The sequence below is a fragment of the Pelecanus crispus genome, chromosome 4 (assembly GCF_030463565.1).
Source record: "Pelecanus crispus isolate bPelCri1 chromosome 4, bPelCri1.pri, whole genome shotgun sequence".
Lineage (NCBI taxonomy): Eukaryota > Metazoa > Chordata > Aves > Pelecaniformes > Pelecanidae > Pelecanus > Pelecanus crispus.
This window is the reverse complement of record NC_134646.1, coordinates 37,224,450-37,244,564: the sequence shown is the minus strand read 5'-3', so window position 1 is coordinate 37,244,564 and position 20,115 is coordinate 37,224,450. Positions and strand designations below refer to the sequence as shown.

The window sequence follows — 20,115 nt, the reverse complement described above, 5'->3', positions numbered from 1 at the left end:
ATAAAGAAATTGTAAGTTTCAAAACCCAGGAATTTAAATAACTGACTTGCTATTTATCCCACAGTGAATGCATTGGTTTAGGGAGCACATCAGTTGCATCACACTGAACTGGCAAGTTGACAGAAGTTTTGGAGAAGTGGTTAAGTATGTGATGTCTGAGGTTATGTAAAGGTTGCAATATGCAGTTTTCCTTGAGGGTAGAAACAGGGGATTTTGACTTGTAATTTTTTAATTCAGGTATAAATATTATAGCTTGGTAAAGGGAGCATAAGCTTTTACTGAACAAAATGGTTTCCCAAAAGAAGCTTAGACGTAACAGTGGGCAGGTATGACCATTTTCTTTGTATGCTGTGGTTCTTAGGTTTCATACAGGTAGCGCTGTTTGAAAATATCTCTGAAACACCATGAAATGTGCCACCTTATTTCATACTTTTTGCATTCTATGAGAGATCTCTGTTAAAAATACCTGTTCTGGGCTTGAATGTATTAGAGGTATCTATCCCTAATCTTACCTAAATAATGCTAGCTAGATTGTTGGGGGGGGGGGGGGGGTGGGGGGTGTTGATTAACAATTCTCACCCCTCTTGTCTGGATGAGGGTTTACTTACCCTAAACTATGCAGTGCTACATTTCTTGTAGAGGCGGGCAAGCATGTTGTATGGTTTCTAGACTGGAAGCACCTGTTCAAGGAAGAGTTTGTTTAGAAGGGGCAAGTTTGGCCTGCTCACTCTGCCTGTAGCCCCTTTTGACATGAAATTGCACAGCCTAAGGTTAATGACAGTGGGTTAGCAAGGCTTCAAAGCGTCTGGTGTGACCCCGGCATGCCTGGCATTCCTTTCTGCTGTGCAAACGTTTGGCATCGATTCCCTGGAGAAACAAGCTCAGACGTGGCTCCCCCAGGCCTCTGGAGAGGGGAAAGTTGTCATGGCAATAAATCATGAGGGTTCGTGGAAGATGAGTAAATCCCCTTCTCTGTGCTCTACTGTAGGCATGGACTGTGGTGAGACAAGGAAGCTGGATCAAGCAGGTATAATATGTAATTGTACCCTTTATAACCACCCCCGTCACATACCGGTAGGGCTGAGTGTGCGTCATGGAAAAATGACCATTTGCTTGTACCAGAGACACCTTGGGCTGCGAGGAGTCTGTGTTCCACCGGGTCATAATGTTGACCAGACTGACCTGCACCCTTCCCCTGGACTCACCGAGCATGCTGTAGCCAAAGGCAATGTGGGCATCTTCCCCATATTGGCTGCTTCCAGCTGCTCCGCAGATACGGCCAAAAAAGCCAAATATCCTCTATGTCCTGCAGTCCAGACGCACCCTCCCTTGTTGATGCTTGGACGTTGTATAGAAAAATGCTTCCCCTGAATTCCGGGGAAGGAGAAAACATGGAAGAGGATGGACAAGGAAAGGAGTAATAAGGTGGAACAGTAAGTCTTACTAGACTGAGATGCTGTGGAAAGGGCAGGAGGGAGGGAACTAATGGGAAATTGCTGGGCCAGGAGATTGATACAGGGAGCAGAGGGCAGGGGAATGGAGGACCCTGGGGCTGGTGATCACAGAGAAGCGAGGAAGAGCAAGGGACGGGTGGGAACCCAGGAGATTCATACACGTTCAGCATAACAAACTCCTCTCCGAGGCTCAGATTTGTGGGTCCTATCCTTCTGCTATCAGCAGACTGCCCTGAAACTTACTGGCACGTCATAGAATCATAGAATCGTTTAGGTTGGAAAACACCTTTAAGATCATCCAGTCCAACCATTAACCTAACACTTTAAGGGGTTTCATCTTCCTCTAGCGCTGTTGCACCAAGGGTGGCATCCTGCCGTATTCCTCACCGCTGGTTACCTGCAGCAGTGGGGCAGCACGCAGGGGCTCAGGCTGTTCCGTGCCACTGGCATGCCAAACAGGGAGTCACTGTGTTGCCAGATGATGGGGGGAAAACTAAATTCCCTTGACATTATAAAATCCTGCCAGGATGCTATGCCTAAGATGTTCGCAAGTTTGCCTTTGCAAACTTGATGCATGTGCACAAGTGGGTAGATGGCATGTGCACAAGTGGGTAACGATGCATCTTAAATTACAACCTCAAATGCTGTTTTTTCCACAGAATCTGTGTCTTATTTAGTATGCACCATGCACAGGGCTGTCTTGGTAAGCAGCTTTTTAGGAGTAAAAGCATCTTACACCTGTCATTTCATACCCCTTTGAATGCTTGGTTTTGTAACCTTTATACTCTCTTTAGGTAATGCAGGTAGGAAAAGAGATTTGACATTTTTAATAGTTTTTTCTTCAAATTCTTTCTAAATCCTTCTGGTATAATCTGTAACTCCAGGAATTCTTCTGTGTGTAGCCTAAAGGCTCACCACTAACCCCTTATCATTCTCACATACTATAAATGAGGGACAGAAACTATTTTGTAAATAGATTTCTGTAGATTATGCCAGATAAATAAGCACTTCTCTTGGCAATCAAAATTAAGCTATCTCCAAAGAAAATAAAAATTGAAAACTTAACAGAAAACAGGCAGTAGATACCAGTGCCCTATTTGTATTCAGTGCGAAGGACAGACATTTTTGGAAAGCCTTCCAAGTCCAAGTAGACTTTTCTTTTTCTGTACAAAGGTGATTTCCCAACCTGCTTATGTTTGAGTGAAAACAGTTTGACCACTGGTGTTCAAAGGCAGAAATGCACGCTTCACCGATTTGGAAAGATTCTTGTCAATATAAACAAAACCAACTCAGCTCTATGGTTGAAATATTGAAAAAAGGAACTGATCGCTTTTAGGGTTGTGGGGTGGGTTTTTTTTGGTATTGTGGCCATCATCTGTTGATCAGCAAGAAGGGCTTGTGCTTTGTGTGCCTATGGTAGGATTTAATAACAGTCTCAAGTGCTTGGTGTCCTAACTTTATGGACTACATCACAGGCAGAATCTGTGAAGTGACTATAATAGGAATATAAAATAAAATTACTAAAAATGGAGCCCGGGGTGGTATTCTAGAAAGTGACTACATAAGCACCCAAAGAGTAAGGCATGGACTGCTATCTTTGTATTGCCCCAAACTGCATACCCTGTGCCCAAGTGGCATCTGGCTTCTGGCATGGCAGCCACTGCCCTTGGCTTCAGTGGCGTGTAAGGATATCCGGGAGAAGAGCGGGCCAAGGGAGGAACCCAGATGGGATGCGCGGTGCCAGCTTCCTCCACAGAGAAGCGTGGGTGCCAGCGGGTTGCAGGGGCTGTGCAGCAGGGCAGGGTGACACCGGGCTGGCCGCAGCAACCTGCGTGGTGCCACTCGGGCTTGCGCAGGATGTAGCACGCAAGGACATCTCTTCGGGAAATTTAGGAATGTACTTTGGTCTCTGAAGCAACTGCTGCTGCATCTCAGACAGAAGCACAGCCCTGTTCAATGTGAACTTGAGTTATTAGCATAGCTATTACTGCATCTATAAATAGAATTCCTCTTACAATATATTAAGTTTAATGATATAATAAATAGATTACAGTTAACTTTAATAGGAGCACAATGAATGGAGATGCAGTTCTTACGAAGATCTGCTGCCATTAGTGAATGTTTTGCAAGATGCATTATATGTAATACCTTCTTCTCCCTTTGAAAAATGAATAATGTAACAATACCGTGTAGAAACAAAACACAAAAAAGCAACTCATAATGCTCCTGTTGCACGGAAGGCAAAGTATGTTTTGGAAAGGAAAGTGCAGGTTGCATTAGCAACCTTAACTCTGCTCCTTATGAATATGCATTAGTTTATTATATGATAATATTGCTAGTTTTAAAACAAACCATACAAGATTTCTCTGTAGGAAACTTGCATGTGGTTACTGTCACAGGGAATTAAAAGCAACGTGAAGCCTAGCTCCACTGATATTTTTGTTTTCATTTATCTTTTTCTTTAACATGAAAAAAAATGCTTTGGAAGAAAATGTTTTGGGGTTTTGTTCAGTGAAATAATACACAGTTCTAATGAGACAAGCTCCCTGGAGTTGTAACATGACATGTTTAAGGAAGGTTGACATTATACCCCCTGCCTGTGGTTCACCTTGTTGTGCTTGTTTTATGGTAAAACTTCAATATTTGAGTGTCTATTTCCATTTGACAGAGAATGAAGTATGTTTTTCAATGCAAATAAGTCGCTCTGTGGTAATAATACAGCCCCCTGGGTTGGGAGGACAAAGCCTAAACCCCAGTTCCTTGCCATTTCACCTAAGGCTGCAGTTTGGCAAGTGTTTAAGGTAGCTCTTCTGGGGGCTTGGGGAAGTTAAAGAGGAGAGTAGGCTGTACCTTTTCCTGTACTGGCACAGACACCTGTGTGGCCATGCAGTGAGGGAGATGGGGAATCTGACCTGGCTAAAAAACAGCCCAGCAAAAAAGTGTCCCCAGGTCAGTTGCCACCCTGGTTGGCCACACAGCCGTACAACGAAGGCTGTGGTGGCACACCTCAGAAGGTGATGCAAGCGTGGAAATGAATGGCCAAGGGCAGCTGCGAGTTCAGGGACTGGGGTTTTTTTTTTCAGTGTCTGTGCTGGCTTAAATGCACATCAAACTATAGCCGAGAGTGTGATGCCTCTAGGTGTAAATAATAGGCTTATGCTCTCTGCGTGGAACACTCGGGTCACAGTTCCTCATACCTTTTTCTCAGTGGTGTAGCTGGCTCAAGAAGTTTGTGCCCTGCCTGTGAATTGCTCATTTGCTTCTGCTGGCTCAGTTGTTTGTGAGGCATGGTGGAAAATTAAACCAGTAACTGGTTCTTAAAAACTAAAAAAAAAAAAAAAAAAAAAAAAAAAGGAAAACAATTAAAACTATTTCTCCTCACCCCATATCAGTTAATGAATCTGGTTCACAGAGCATTTCTACAGATGTTTGTTCCTGTAGAAATAAGGGCAAGAGCCATTCAGGAATGGGAATGAGCAGGTGAGACTGGGACATCTTTAAGCTGGTGTTGCCACCAAGAAACGGTGTGTGGAACTGCCCCCTTCATAAATGGGTATATGACAGCTTTGGCCATATTCGTTTAAAATAACCTAAGCATCGAGGCATATGTTGCAAGTTCTGTGCCCAACTACAGACAACCAACAAAGAGGACGGGAAGTATGACCTTCAGAGGGGAGTTCTGCTCTGCTGGAGACGTGGTGATGCCCTATTACATTAAGCCTGTCTTTGCAATCTCCCTGCTCTTAAAACATAATTTGAAGTTTATTCTAAATAGCCAGCGCTGAAGTCTGTTACATACACTTCATGTATAAATCCTTTTCAGAGCTATTTTTGCAGCCATTAACTAGCATACCTTTTGAATTCTATCACAATATATTTAAAACTTAATGTTTTTTTAAAGGCAAATGTTAAAAGGAAGTGGTTTATGGGAAATCTCTGCTACAGATATATACCTTTAAAGATGGCATTTATAATCAAAGTTCATACTATTCTAATAAAATCAGGATTTATTAATAAATATTAATCTGATTTTTCAGTTGCTATCTATATTTCCTTCCTTGCAAAAACAAAACTTAGGAGTTATTTACAATTTTGTTTAACTACTGTACCTTACTTTGCATGGAAACAAAGAATAATAATGTGTGGGAAATTTCAGTTTGAAAGCAGTCTTCAAAATGCTTTGCCAAGAAACATTATACAATTAGTAAAACAGTTCAGTAGTACCTATCATACTTTGTCGTATGTATTCTCCACTGCATTTAAGTAAGCTTTGGAAGACTTTGTGCAATTACTGTAGTGCCTCTGTGTGTCCTTCCTCCCATAACAGAGTTCCTGTTGGTTTCCCTGCTTCATCCCAAACCTTAAGTTCATCAACACTGCAAAACTGTGTCACTGATCAGTAAGCTACTGATCAGTGCGCATTGCAATGTGCAGGATTGTGTTTGACCTGTACTACACAAGATCATAAGTTTAAATTTCTTTCTGTAACTATGTTGAGGCAAACATGCTGGAGTGGACGTCTCTAAGCCTGCTGCAGGCATTATAAGTAAATTGAGTAAAAATTCCTCCATCTAAGCCGCTTCCAGGGAGTCGAGTTGCACTTGTTCTTCCTTCATACTCGGAGCATAGCAGCTGTTGGTCACAAACCGGTGCACTTAAACTTCATTTCTTCGAGTCTGTTCTGTTGCATCGATACTAGTTGTATATTCTACACAGACACACGGATACACCTGTGTGGTAAGGTGCATCATATGCTGTGCCCTTGAACTTTTGCCTGTTATCCAAATATTGCTTTCCCTTTATTGGGCAGTGTCCTAAAACTTTGTCTCACCCTGCCTGCAGGTATGGAATTTACCCATAAAATCACTCCAGCTCAGCACCTAGGATGCACGCTAATAAATCTCAAATTAGCGACAGGGTTTAAGGTCATTGCCTAGCCCAAGATGAACCAGGAAAAACCGTGAGAACGTGGGATTTCCAGTGAGTCACTTGTTTCATTTCATAACACATGCAAAAAGAAAAAGATCTGACAATGATAGTGGTGTCCTTTTGTAGAGGAAAGGCCTGCCCTGAATTACTTTGGAACATGTTTAACACTTGCTATCATATGGGATTTCTTTCTTCTCTTCTAAAACTTTAGGCAAGTTGGACTCTAGCGTCTGCCTTTCTCATTGACTGAATGGGGAACTTAGGCTTTTAAATGTAGGTGTGCTAAGCTAAGCTGTAGTTAAATGTCTAAAGCAGATGGCAGAAGTACCTCTCTGCGGGGCCAGATTCTTGCCTGAATGGGAGCATTTGGCAAATTAAATGAAGTATGTGGTCGGATGAAGAGGTTGAATATAGAAGACAAAGTGCTGGCTGCTGCAGCTGCCCCAACTAGATTACCAAGCAGAAGGGAAATGTTTAAAACCTAAGTGGGTCCAAATTTGAGAAAGGGAAAAATAACCAAGCGTGACTGTCCTTCCCGGGTCGTCTTCACTGTCTTCAGCATAAACCTTGCGCAGCTAAGGATTTGGCCCCACTTGATGAGGGCATTTGGTTTCCTGGGTGGAAAAAAAATGCAATTCTATTAGACAACACACAAAAATCCCTCTGAAATGTTTCTAAAGGAGTCAGTCTGCTAAACGTCTGCTAAATGTGCAGAGTACACAGAATCCCTTCTGGCACCGTCTTGAATGATGCATTTACCAATATTAATGGAGATACCAAACCATATTGCTCCACAGTTCCTCCTGCACACATTATGCTCCTAACGCACATATGTGTATGCGAAATGCCAATTATGGTTTTTGCATTCCATGGTTTAAGCACCAGTGTACTTCCAAAATGCTGACTGGCCGTTACCACGGCCAGACCATCCTGTGGTCTCTCCACTCAAAAATGTTTCGCCAACAAAAAAAACCCAAAAATGTTGTTTCTTTGGTCTGTTGCACTGTAATCTCTGTTCTTCTGGGGATTATATAGCTCTGCGGGTGATTTCTGTAATTCATTCTAGTGTTTCATTAGAAGTAATAGACGGTCTTAATTACAGCATGCCACATGACAAACTGGTAAAGGTGCTAGAAATCTTGCCAACAGGAAAAGAATTGGATGGTGTGAATTTTTATTAATTAAGAGCTGGCAGTACTGACGGGAAATAAGATTGGACTTGTGTCCACTGGAAACTATGTAATTTTGGTGTAGACATTTTTCTAAATGTCATGAATTGTAAGCTTTTTGTGGTTTTAAAAACTTGAAAAACTATCTTCAGCTTAAACGAAATAAAACTAACCTTCCAAGTTGAGTATATATCAAATAGGGAAAGAAACAGGGCAACTTTTGATTTTTTTCGTAATGTTCCTCTATAAACTGTAGTCTACCTCAATGTACCTTAATTTGTGATGAGCATTTACTTTATAGCACTAAGTAAGTATTCCTAGAGCATATTAAGTTATTGCCACCAATATTATTGCAAATGTCAGTAGAGATGTAAATGAATGAATGCATCATCTCTGCTGCTTGCTGTCGGGCCCTCAAAAGCATCTGAGGGGTCGGGGTCTTACTCCTCCACCGTTGTATTTTCCAGGAAGGTGCAGAGCGAAGCTGTGTGACGGGCAAGCGCTGCTCACTCTGCCCGGGCTGGGCAGTTCCCCGCTGTTTTGCAAGCCTTAAGTAACTTCTTACATTTGAGAGTGTGGTGTATTCATGACACTAAACTTTTCTGAGGACTGGGGAGTTTTCAAAGTCAAGGGAGAGAGAGAAAGGCCTTGCTAGAGGGCAGTTTAGAGCGGGAGCCTAACAGCAGGTGTCCTTAGCCTCTGGTGGAGCGTGTTCCTCTCCATCGACTCCCGAGAGCCCAGGCTGTGGTTAGGCGTTCTGGGGAAGAGCAGGCACCCAACCAGCAGTCTTGCAACTACCCAGAGACTATCAGACTTAATTTGAGGTAGAGAGGATGATTCTTTATTTGTAGAAAATCGAAAATGGTACCACGATAGAGAGAAATACTAAATAAGTGAGACCCAGAGCCGCATCCATATGCAATTTTTGTCTCCTGTTCTGAGAAAGGCAGGCTACTAGATGAAAGATGGTCACCATTCAAATGTCAAAATCTGTTTGTGGTATCTGTATCTAAAACTAGGAAAAAACCCAAACCTTTTGTGCAGAATAAATACCGGATATACCAAGTTTTCTACCACTAGCAAGTGATTGTTGGGGTTACTACGTGGGTCTTGACTGAGGCAAAGAGATTAGCAGTTAAGTTGGTGGTTTTTTACCATGCGAGAACATCTGCCAATCTTATCAAAAGAGAAGGAATCGGCAATAGTAGTACTCCAAAAGAGAGGAAAATAGTAATTTCTAATTGTTATTCAACTCAGTGACTGCTTACTCCGAAGCACATTTTGTTCAAAAGATAAATCTAGTTATGCTGTCAGGTTACACTTGCCTTCGGGCAGGGGGAGAGGCTGATCCCTGAGGATTTCCTGCCAGTGCCCGCTGTGATGCTGGAGGAAGAGCAGCCGTCGTCCCCGCTCTTCATCGAGCGCACTCCCGGGCTGGGGAAGGGGCAGAGATAGCTGTGAACGTTACAGGGCATTATGCATGCATGTATATAAAGTACTTCTAAATCCCCACAGCGATAATGTTCGAATTCTTTCTTACTCTGATGATTTGGGTATTAATTTGCTTCCTGTGATTATTTAATGTGTATATGCAGCCGATGTTATTTTTTTTCTTTTCCCTTTGCATGTGATGTGCTAGCAAAGGAAGACAGTAATAGTCTCCCGGGATATGTACAGCTCTGTTCGTGTCTGAGGTATGAAGTCAACTCAAGACCATTTTGTTCTCATAAAATATACAGCACTGCAGTTTAATGGATAATGGCATAAATGCCAAGATTTGATGGGCAGAACCATTTTCACTGGGAGACAAAAAAAGACTACGAGGACTCAGTGTTGGATGGGAGATACATAAAACTGTATAGAAGCAGGATCTTGTGTGCTATGGGGGTAGCGATGTTGCCTTATCCGAGTGTGCTAACACCTGGCACACAGCTATTATAAAGAATAATACATATGAGATTTTTTTTTTAAAGTACTAATGAAGAAGCTGATGGGTTTTACAGAAAGTAATTCCACTCCTTTAGATGTATTTTCTTTTTTCTACTTTTTTTGTACTGCTTTGGGTGATAAAGATGTTTCCCCTCAGGTCAACAGGAACTGACTATGTGTTTGCTTCTGTTTTGAGTGCATCGGTCCGGAGGGCTGCTCAGCGTCTCCCGTTCCCACTGCACATGGGGAAAAATTACAGGGGAACATTGCAGCTTCAGATCATGGTCTGGGTATGCTCTGCTCTGCTCTGAACATGGGCAGAAAACTTTGCGGGAGGGGAAAAAAAAAACCAAGGAAAAATTGCAGAAGCTGGAGGCTCTTATGTGAGTTGTCTGTGTAGAAACTTAAAAAAAAAAAAAAAAGCTGCCTAGCTGCTGTGCTGGTTGCAGGTTATCTGTCTGAGAGCCCAACCGCATGTCAGGAACTTCAGTGCCCTTGAATCGAACCGGAAGGGTGAACTGAACAGATTTGTTGATGGGCACAGAGTAGGAAATGACCAAAAAATGAGCGTTCTTTAGCAAGTAATTACCTAGGGCTTTCCTTACTTACGCTTTCACTGAAATACAGGTGCGAATCCTTCATAGGATTCATGTTTGAAGACCAAGCTAAGATGGCTTGGTGTCGCCTGGGGGCTGGCTTTCCAGGGAGCGGGGAGCGTGTGCGCGCAGGCTGCTCCAGGTGCGCGGGGAAGGCTGCCTGCCTTCTGGGGAAACCCTGGACCGGCTCCTGCGTTTCACAGCTTCGCCGCCGCTCTGCTGCGAATTAATATTTTAATGTGTATTACATAATTGTCGGATTCGGGTCTTCCAACTCCCTTAAATCCTCAAAGCCCGTTTGTTCTATTGTTTAGCCAATGGAGGGTATTTCAGCATCTTTTTTCCCTGGCCAAACTGTAGCGTATTTCGAATTATTCTAAAATTAACCGCACTTTTGAAGGACTAATTTGTGTCCGTCCACGGAATGCAATCATGTACGAGTCCAGCCAGGCTCGCCGAGGGCGACGGTATAATTATAATTAGTGGAAATGAGCTTGTTTTGCTCCCGCTTGGAAAACCGTGAAGCGTGCGGCGCTGGGGGAACGGGGCGAGGGTTGGGGGGCAGGCCCCCGGCCTCTGAGGCGGTTTGGGGGAAGAGGAGGGGAAAAAAGGGGGTGGGGGGGTGGGGGGATAACCCCGACCCACGCAGCGCTATTTTTTTTAAAAAAATTTTTTTTTTTTTTTTTTTTTTCCTTCTTTCCTTCCCCCTCTCTTCCCGGGGCGGGGGCGGCTCGCCGCCGCCGGGGCCCGCGGGCTCCCCTCGGCCGCGCATCCCGCAGTGCCGCGCCGCCGCTGCGGAGGCGGGCGGGGAAGGGAGGGACGGGGCGGGCGCGGGGGGGGCGGGAGGCGGGGGCGGGCGGAGGCCGGCGGGCGGGCAGGGGGAGCCGGGCGCTGCGCGGCGCAGGCGGGCAGGGCAGGGCAGGGCCGAGGCGAGCCGGGCCGGGCCGAGCCGCGCCGCCGCCGCCGCCCGCCGTGCCCGAGCATGTCGGCGCGGGAGGCGGTGACCTACCTGCCGGAGAAGGGGCTGTACTGCCAGCGCCTGCCCGGCCGCCGGGCCCGCGGGGCGCCGCAGCCGCGCAAGGGGAAGCGCGCCGACACCATGGGTTTCTACGGCACCCTCAAGATGATCTTCTACAAAGTGAGTGCCGCCCCTGCCGGCTGCGCGCCCGCGGAGGGACGGAGGGAGGCGGGGAGGGGCCGGGGCCGGGGCCGGGGGCCGCGCATCTTCCGCGCCGCCGCTCCGCGGGCGGCACCGTGCCGGCGGAACCGTGCCGGAACCGTGCCGGAACCGTGCCGGAACCGTGCCGGAACCGTGCCGGGGGCCGCCGCTCGGCTGAGCTGCAGTGTGCTGCCGGGGAGGCGGCCGGCGCTGGGTGGCGGGCGGTGATGCGGAATACAGTTTGCTGCCCCTTCTTCTTTTCTCTTTTTTTTTTAAATACACCGCAGTCTCAGTTATTTCGATAAATAAACGTCGTCTAAAGGAGTTGTGTTTTCCTAGCGACAGATTAAATATTGACGGGGATGTTTGCTCGGCGGTGCCTGCTTTTCGCTTACACAGATACCGTACCCATGTCTAAATCCTGCCACTAGACCTCTCTGCTGTAGAGAAAGTTTTATCTTCTTCCTATAGTAAACGACATTTTTTGACCGTGTATTTACTCAGCACCTTCTGAGATGCTGAAAGTCTGTCTGTGTGGTGGACCCCGTGAGAAAGTTCCCTAAAATACCAGAAAAAAACCCAAACCTACCAAAAGAAACGGGTGAAATCATTATTAGGCAACGGAATAGAGAACTGCATATTGTTTTCTTTGCTAACGCAAAAGAGTAAATCGCTACAGCTGCTCGTTCTACTGCAGGCTTCATACTTGTTATTTTTAAGGTGTGCTTTCGCAAAACTGCATCTCCCTCTTGCGAGAAGCAGAAGAGGAATATGATGGTGATCGTATGCCTCTCAGAAAGGCAAGCTGGAAATAAAAATTTTCCTTGAATGGGAAAAAAATCCTTTCTGGAAAGTCTATCATCAAATACTGAAATTCGTGCTAAAACATCTTATTTATGCTCCTAGTAATTTTGATGGCTCGCTCATCTAGCACAGTGATAAAAGATGGTATCCATTATTTTTCAGCGGTGCTTACAACTGGTTTTCCTGGGGGAAGCACGGGGGGCTGCTCTTCCTGGGGCGTGGGGAGGCGGCGAGGGTGAGGTTGGTGGTTCGGCAGCGCTCGGGGCGGTTCTGGCTGAATGCTCGTCTGGTGAGATGCTGCAGAGTGTCCCATGTGAGGCATGGGCAAGAAAACACGGCTACAAGGCAAGCTCTTCTGGTTGCATTGTAGCTCTTACTGTAAAAATGAGAATAGTTAATCTTCGTTATCCTTCCTTTGTAATCACTGATGAAGCAAAACACAAGATCTTCCCTGACTGTTTTTAGGGAAAGCCATAAAGGTATTTTAAAAGTTAAAAAAAACCCCAAACCTCACAAAAGTCTCTGGACCATAAGCTTTAGAGGATCCTGTTGGGGTTTTGGTGGGGTTTTTTTTAGGCAGGTAGACTGATAAAATAAATGGTTAAATAACTATGTCATAACGTAACATTAAAGAAGATCAAATCTGTGGTGTAAGAAAGATGCCAACTTTTAAACTGCATCTTAAGTACGAAATTTTGAAAATAAGGGAGCAAATGGTCAAACTAAAGTCTGAATTGTTACACAGGTAGTTTATGTATTTTGCGGTTCACAGTTGTAAGCAGCGGTGAGCATCCTCCTGCTGGCTAAAGTGTTTTGGTGTGTCACATCTTAAAAAAAGAAAACCAACAAAAAACTCAGAAATTGCATTTGGCGTACGTATGTCTCGTTGAGTCCAAAAGCCTGTGGTTAAAGATTACCCAAATATGTAGAAAGTAATCTGTATTTGTCTGACTGGATAAATATGGCTTTCACTGGTTTCCATCTCTTTGGTAATTTTTGCAGACTGGCTTCCCCTTTTAGCAGCTGCCCTGCTCATTATTTGCTTTTGATCATATCTAATTGTGGGTGACATTCAAGACCGAGGTTTAGTGTTTTTCATCCTTACCCTTCTTGTAAAAACGTCGGTTCATCTGTCAGTCAGTTTTACTGCAGTTTTATAAATGTTTTCAACATACAACTTTAAAATAAAAGGGCAGACAAAAGAAAAATTGGAATTATTTTTTTTTTAGGCCTGAAAATGAGTATTTGGTTCATAATGCAGACGGGCTACCTAGAATTTAACCATTTCCATGAGAGACTTAGGAATGAACCTGAGCACAAAGAATGAAGGGGTTTGGTTTAGCTCTTTCCCTCCCCTCCCCGGAGAATAGAGAGAGAACAGTTTAGTAAATAAACCAGCACAGAGTTCTGCACACTTTTTTCACATTGAAATTTGGAAATGAAGAGAATATAATTCCAATAGATTTTAGACCCTAAGCCAGCAATAATATGTACACGCACCGTATAAAACATGTATCAAGTATTGTTGAAGCTAGAAGCTAAAATGTTGCTTTAAATCATCTCGTGTCAACTTTGTTGAAATTCGATATTGAAGTAAAAGGTGAAAATGGATTAATTTTACAGAAGTATGCGTAAGTAAGGCTGGTCACGTAACTAAATCCGTATTGTTACTCTTCTCCCTCACCTTGCAGATGAAGAGAAAGTTGGACCATGGCTCCGACACCCGTTCTTTCTCTCTGGGAAAGAAGCCCTGCAAAGTCTCAGAATACACAAGGTAATTAAATGCAATAACAGATCACTGGATCCGGATTCCTGCGTATATCCCATCTTTCCAATTGCGAAGCCTGATTCATGGCTCCTCTTAAAGCACTGTAAAGAAAAGAAGGGGTAGTATCAGCATTTGTATATTGCTTAGCTAGTTTAAATTACGTGAACTGAAGACGAGTTTTAATGAAGTAGCCAGACTTGCATTTCTTCAGTTGAGGTTTGTGTTTCATTCTAAACATAGCGTGCCCATTTACTTAGGGACTTTTTGAGGGCTGAAGCATTCCTGGGAATAAAATCGATCAGATTTTTAAAAAGGGACATAATGATAAGCCCTAAGACTATTACAAACTGTGATCAAATGTATCACTTTGCTATGGTAACAGGAATGAGAGAATGGAAATTCATGTAGGCAGAGCAGACCATCTGATCTTAACAGGAACACACACATACTTGTTATCCACAATATGAAATTATTATGGGTTCTAGTCTGCTTCCTTACTACTCCCAAATTGTACCAGATCGCACAAATAACTGCCGCTCTTCCGGTCAGATGCTTTGTGGGTTAAAGCACTCCGAAACATGAGAAGCGGTGGTAGAGTAGGGCCCTGGACGCACGCCTTGCAACTGCAGTTCTTACTGTACAGTTGCCATAACAATTGTGCTAGGAAGTCACGCTGCTTCCCATCCTGTTTGAATTTACACCATTTTACGGTTTTTCCCTGTAATAAGCATCAGCCCTCCCACAAGCATTGCGCTTGCCTCCCAAAACTGGCCGGGGATGTTGCTGCTTCTGAATACGCTATAGCAGCGTTCAGTCACTGATGGATCTTTCAAAAGTAACTTGGATTTTATTTCTCTTCCTTTAAGAGGTTTATCAGGGGAGGAGTGAAAAGTTAAGACAGTGTGGGGAAACAGGTTCCAGGGTTGCTTTTCAGATGCGTAAACGCTGCGGTAGAGGGGCGATGTCTCGTTGCTGAGAAGCACGTGTTGCAGCTTCCACGTCCCCCTCAAGTCTCGAGTTGGTAGCTTCTCCGGGTTTCTAAATCGGTCCAATGGAAGAACACTCTCGTTGGCTGCCAGTTCTTCAGGTGACACGCTGTTCTCTGCACTCCCGTGAGAGTAAACAGTTCAGCCACAAAGTACACTTTTGTCAGGTGTATCTGTCAGCTTCAGAGGAACGGCTTGACTTGTCCAGCTTCCACAGAAACCCGACTGGCTGTTTCAGGGGAATGAAATCATACAGGAAAAAATAAAGCACAAACAAAAGTCTTGTGGTTTAATCTCAGGTCAAAGGAAAGAGGCTTTTAGATCCTGTTTTGAATAACTGTTTTTGACTGAGAACCAGTTTACAGCAGAAGTCAGACTGTTCTACTGGGGCAAGCTCAAGGCTACGTATTGCTCAGATCCCGTATAAGCCAATTTTCAGAGCCTTATTTTGGACCTTAAATGATAGGCCTTCTGCTGGATCTCTGTACAGGTGATGAGAATGAGTAAGCGGTAAACCAGATTTTATTTTAAGAATACTTTCAATTGACATTGCTTGGATTTTAAGTCATTATTGGCATAAAAGAATCCTTAAATAACATGTGATCCCCTCTCTTTTAAACTGTTGGATTATATTTTATTTAATAATATTTAGGCAAATGATGCAGTTTCTGTGCCTGCTTGTTTCCATTTTCCCAAGGATCAGACACTCTTTAAAATTGACAGGCCTGATGAACTTTCTTTGCATGTAACAGGTAAAGCTAATAAACAAATGTCATTAAGAGGATCCTTCATCTGTGAAACAGTATTTTTACAGCAGCTTCTGTTTCTGCTCTTACTCAGTAAAATTAACAGTTAAAAATAAGCCTGTTCAAACTAATCTTTTCTTTACCAGTTTGGCTGTTAGGACGTGCTATGGTTGTCCTTCAGAACAAGGAAGAGTAGAGTGAAATATTCGTAGATTAGATGAGATAAATATTAAAAGGAACTTGCCTTGCATTATTTCAAGCTGTTCCTCTAGCCACTGAAAAGTCAGTAAAACCCCAAAGCTCATACCTGCTAAAAAGCTGGATTTATCATACACAAAAGCAAAGGGTTTTTTGGAGTCCCACGCTGTATTTAAAAATTTCATGCTTGTGCAAATGCTACTGGAGTTCCAAATTTCCTGCTAGGGAATACAACTTTGATATTCTGTGAATGAAGTACTTTATATTATGGGGAAAAAAAAAAAAAAAAAACAGTCAGCTGCATTTCTTTAGACTCCTACAATAGCAGCATAATCCCAGCTCTTTTAAAAGCTCCATGCCATATGAATGAGCTGGTTTTTAACATGTCAAAGTCAAAAAAATCAAACTGTAATTGAGGGAGCACCTTTGGCTCCCTTTTCCCTCTTCACCTCAACCCCTTTAATTCCTGCGTCACTCCTTCAACACGCAAACTTTAAAATACTGTATTTCAAAGCGCAGTTCCAAACCACTAAGCCACTAGAACTGCTTGATACTACTAGCTCTTTGTCAACAAAATATATTAAGAGCTAAAAATAGATATATTTTTTCTTCTGTTTGGCAATGAAGCAGCGCTAGCACATTTCACACACAGGTGAGGCTCTGAGCTCTGGCTTCCTACATCACCAGTCAGAAGGCACAAATGCAGCCCAGAAGGAAAGGAAATGCTCTGGCAAGGAAAGGAATGTATAAACCTGCATCTTTATAGACAGCCTGCTGGCCAATTAACGGAGTGGTAATTTTTCAGCCTTGAAAGGTGATCCCTATTTTCCCCCTAGCTGGAGGATTAGTACTGCAGTGGTAGAAACAGGTGGATTTATGAAAGCAAGGGAAATGACCTCTTGAGTGACCAGCAGAACAATTTTTCATGTTGCTGCTTTTGCATAAAGTTGAAGAGTTTAGGTAATAGTTGCAAATTCTGTACTAGACTTTTTGGTTCTGCAATAGACTTCTAAATTTTCCTTAATGTTTAACATGCGACTATCACTTTTTATTTGTATCGTAGTACTACGGGGCTGGTGCCATGCTCTGCCACGCCTACTACTTTTGGGGACCTGAGGGCAGCCAATGGCCAGGGACAGCAGCGTCGCCGCATTACATCTGTGCAGCCACCGACGGGCCTTCAGGAATGGCTGAAAATGTTTCAGGTAACCAGTGCCTAGAGAAATAAACACCTTGAAGCAGCTTACCTCCATGACTTAAGTGAAAGGTTGCTTCAGTAGAGGCAGTCCTCCGTAGACATCCCCGAGTGTCTCTGTCATTGATTTTGTGTGCTGTTGCAAAAACAAATGGGCATCAGCTTTAAGGAATTGTTTCCTGTTTCGGCTAGTTACTGTAGAGATTCACAAAAAAGAACTGCTTTCTCCAGTTTCGTAATAAAATAACCCTTCCTGTTTGATGCTTTCACATTTTCTGCAAAGTCTGTCCGATGTGTAACAGCTACCTCCATGGCCTCAAGCTAACTTGAGACATTTTCGCTTGGAGACTAGTAAGCATTAGTGCATGGTTTGCTTCAGTACAGGTATAGCACTAAATTTGTCATAAGTCTGGTGTCTTCTAAGAATAGAAAAGTTTAGCAAAAATAGATTAAAAGGAAACGCAGTGTGTATTTTTACTGATCTTTGTATACTGAACACAATGTCAGCCAGTACATGCATACACAAGTGAACAGAGGTGGGAAAGAGGTTTTCTGTATCATTCCAGCAGCCTTCAGCAATGCCTAAAACTTAATCTGACAAAAGAAAAAGTGCAGAGGACAGTGCTGTGCACCACTTGCAGAGGTTGAAACTGAAACCTGCACGGACACCCATCTGGTAGCACCTAAGCCAATTTTGTGTGCGGTCATACAAACACAGTTTGGGGCAGGCTTCTGCTCCTGCTCCATAACCGGTACCATGGCGATGTCTGTACTGTACAGTTTTGCTCTGTATTTTTAAGAAGGAGGGATGAGTCCTAGTCATTGATTTGAAAAATGGAAATATTGTGTCTCCCTGTCTTGATTAATAAACTGTTACTTCTAAAAACATTTTCAAAAGGAGTAAGTAAGTAATACAGGCATTGTTTCAATTACCATAACAGGCAAAGATAGAAGAGCAATATTGCAGATACAGTAGCGAGCATACAATTTTGCAGGCAGAAGCGTGCTTTTGGCTTGATTCATGCTGCCACATAATACCATTGATCTCAATCACTGTCAGTTCTGAACATTAAAATAATAATGTAGAACTTTATTTTTACCCATTTATAATCTGCTTAAAACAGTGGAAGTTTGGAATTAAGATATTCTTGTACACATCATTCAGTTTCTTAAAAATGTTCACATTTAATTATTATGGTGTATCTTTTTCAAGACTGTTCATAGAAATATGTCTTTTTAACCCCTAAGAATCGTAGTTGAATGGTACTTTGTATATATGATAATGTAATACTACATTATATTTTAACATTTTTTAACGTTAAAGCCTTTGTACTAACAAAAGCTGTTTTGTTATCTACAATGTACAATGTGTATTTTCTCACATAAGATTGCTGGTTATCAATAGCGACATATTTTAAAAAAAAAAGATTGTGAAAGGCTGAAATGTTTGAGAGTGGTGCAAACATGCTATCAGCTGTTTGGTCAGGATAAGGAAAAGAAGTCTGTAAGCCCGTGGAAATTTTGCCTGTAGTTATGTTGTTATTATTTCAGGGTCCCAAATTTGGGGTTAGTAATGTAGAAACCATGCGTTAATAAATACATAATTAGATACTTTTGACTTTTCAAAATACTTAGTTGCAGTACTGAATTCCTAAATGCTGATCTATACTCTTAGGGGGGCTCTGCCTCACAACTGGAGATCATCAGGTAGCAGTTATTGATCACTTCTGTCACTGGTAGTTTTTATTGTATTCACAAAAGGGAGTCCCTTATTTTAGAACCAAAAGCTTTCAGTCACGTAGCTGTATCTCAATGTTCTATCTCCTTGGCTAATGCCAAGCCACCTCATTTTCTGCGTGCTTATTTTCCATGTGAGTTTTATGAAAGGCGCAAATCTTAAAAAGTCAAATGATAAAAGCATGTTCTTGGAGTAAGGGGAGCTAGCTCTACCCAAAGGGCAGAATTAAATGGCACATGTAGCATCATTCTTGTAATACAAAGTTTTTCCTGTACAGAAACAGAAATGGGAGAGCTTTCATCTTTATGTACTGTATGCCTGGTTAATAGCACTATCTTATTTTATATGAAAATGTGTTTCCAATTAATTTTAAAGCTAAATTTCTAGGGGCACGTTAGCTGGACGTGTGTACTGTTTCAAGGTAGAACTGTCCTTTGGCACAGAAGCTGGCAGTAACAAGTGATACTCGGTTATTTTGAGGTCTCTCACCTGTACATTGGCCTTCCGTTGTTCTCCTGTATTATCTTTTCAAATTATAAGGCAAGACCACTCTTCAAATAGTAAGAAAACTTAAGATGGCCTTTAAGGGGTTTTTTTTAATTTATTTTTTATATGTTATTGCTGCTGTTATGTTTTATAGTTGATCTCAGCCTTTCATTTTGAAAGTGACAAAAAACTAACGCAGAAAGGAGAAACGGTTGGAAGTGTAGTTGCACTTTCTTCAAAAATGAAGATGTATATTGATTTAAATGAAGTGTTAGTCTGGAAAGAAAAATAGAAAAGCATTTTAATAGGTTCAAACCATTTAATTTCTTGAAGGGCTATTTATTTTTTTCTGTTTTGCAGTGGCTCTTGGCTTCAGGTCTTTTTAATACCCACTATAAGATTTTTAAAACTCAGTGCCCAAGTGTATCTTTACAAGATTTTTTCTTTTACGAGAAATTTTATTTTATTTGAAGCAGGATGTATTTTTTAAGTCACCAAATTGCTTGCCATAAGGAAAAAGAAAAATCAGGTGCATGCTCAGTTCAGTCAGACATGGTACTGCTTTAAAAATTATTAAGTTCTCTCTTTCTCTTTTCATTCTTTCTACTTCACATACTTACAGTGTTGGGTTTTATTTAAGTAGTGTGATAAAAAATTTGCATTTCCTTGGAATGTTGATGTTAAAAGTTGTTCTGTACAGAGTACGCATAGGCAATCACTTTGAGTAACTAGTGAATGCTATCATTTTACCTAAAATTGGAAGCATTTTTTTGCAGCAGTTTAGATAGTGTCCAAAATGCTTCTGTCATTTCTGGCTGGCAAGAGTACTGTTCCTTGCTTTTACATAAAGAGTTGGCTAAGCCACCTAAATTCAAATTACTTACCATTCTCCATTCCTTATTCTTCCGAAGACGCTCATGAATGCATAAATATATGACTGAGTAGTCCACCTCTTCCG

At 42.5% G+C, this 20,115-nt stretch overlaps 1 protein-coding gene across 4 annotated transcripts in view; it reads left to right on the top strand.

Moving 5' to 3' along the window:
* FBXW7 (F-box and WD repeat domain containing 7) overlaps positions 1 to 20,115 on the top strand; it is a 108,422-nt gene that overhangs the window by 64,938 nt on the left and 23,369 nt on the right. For 2 of the 4 annotated variants that reach the window (XM_075709278.1, XM_075709277.1), the window contains exons 2-3: positions 13,732 to 13,814; positions 16,802 to 16,943. In XM_075709278.1, coding sequence (XP_075565393.1) covers positions 13,732 to 13,814; positions 16,802 to 16,943 — 225 coding nt within the window. Of the gene's footprint in view, positions 1 to 5,811; positions 5,828 to 11,048; positions 11,216 to 13,731; positions 13,815 to 16,801; positions 16,944 to 20,115 lie in introns of those variants that run through there. The other 2 variants (XM_075709279.1, XM_075709276.1) reach the window with 2 other exon arrangements.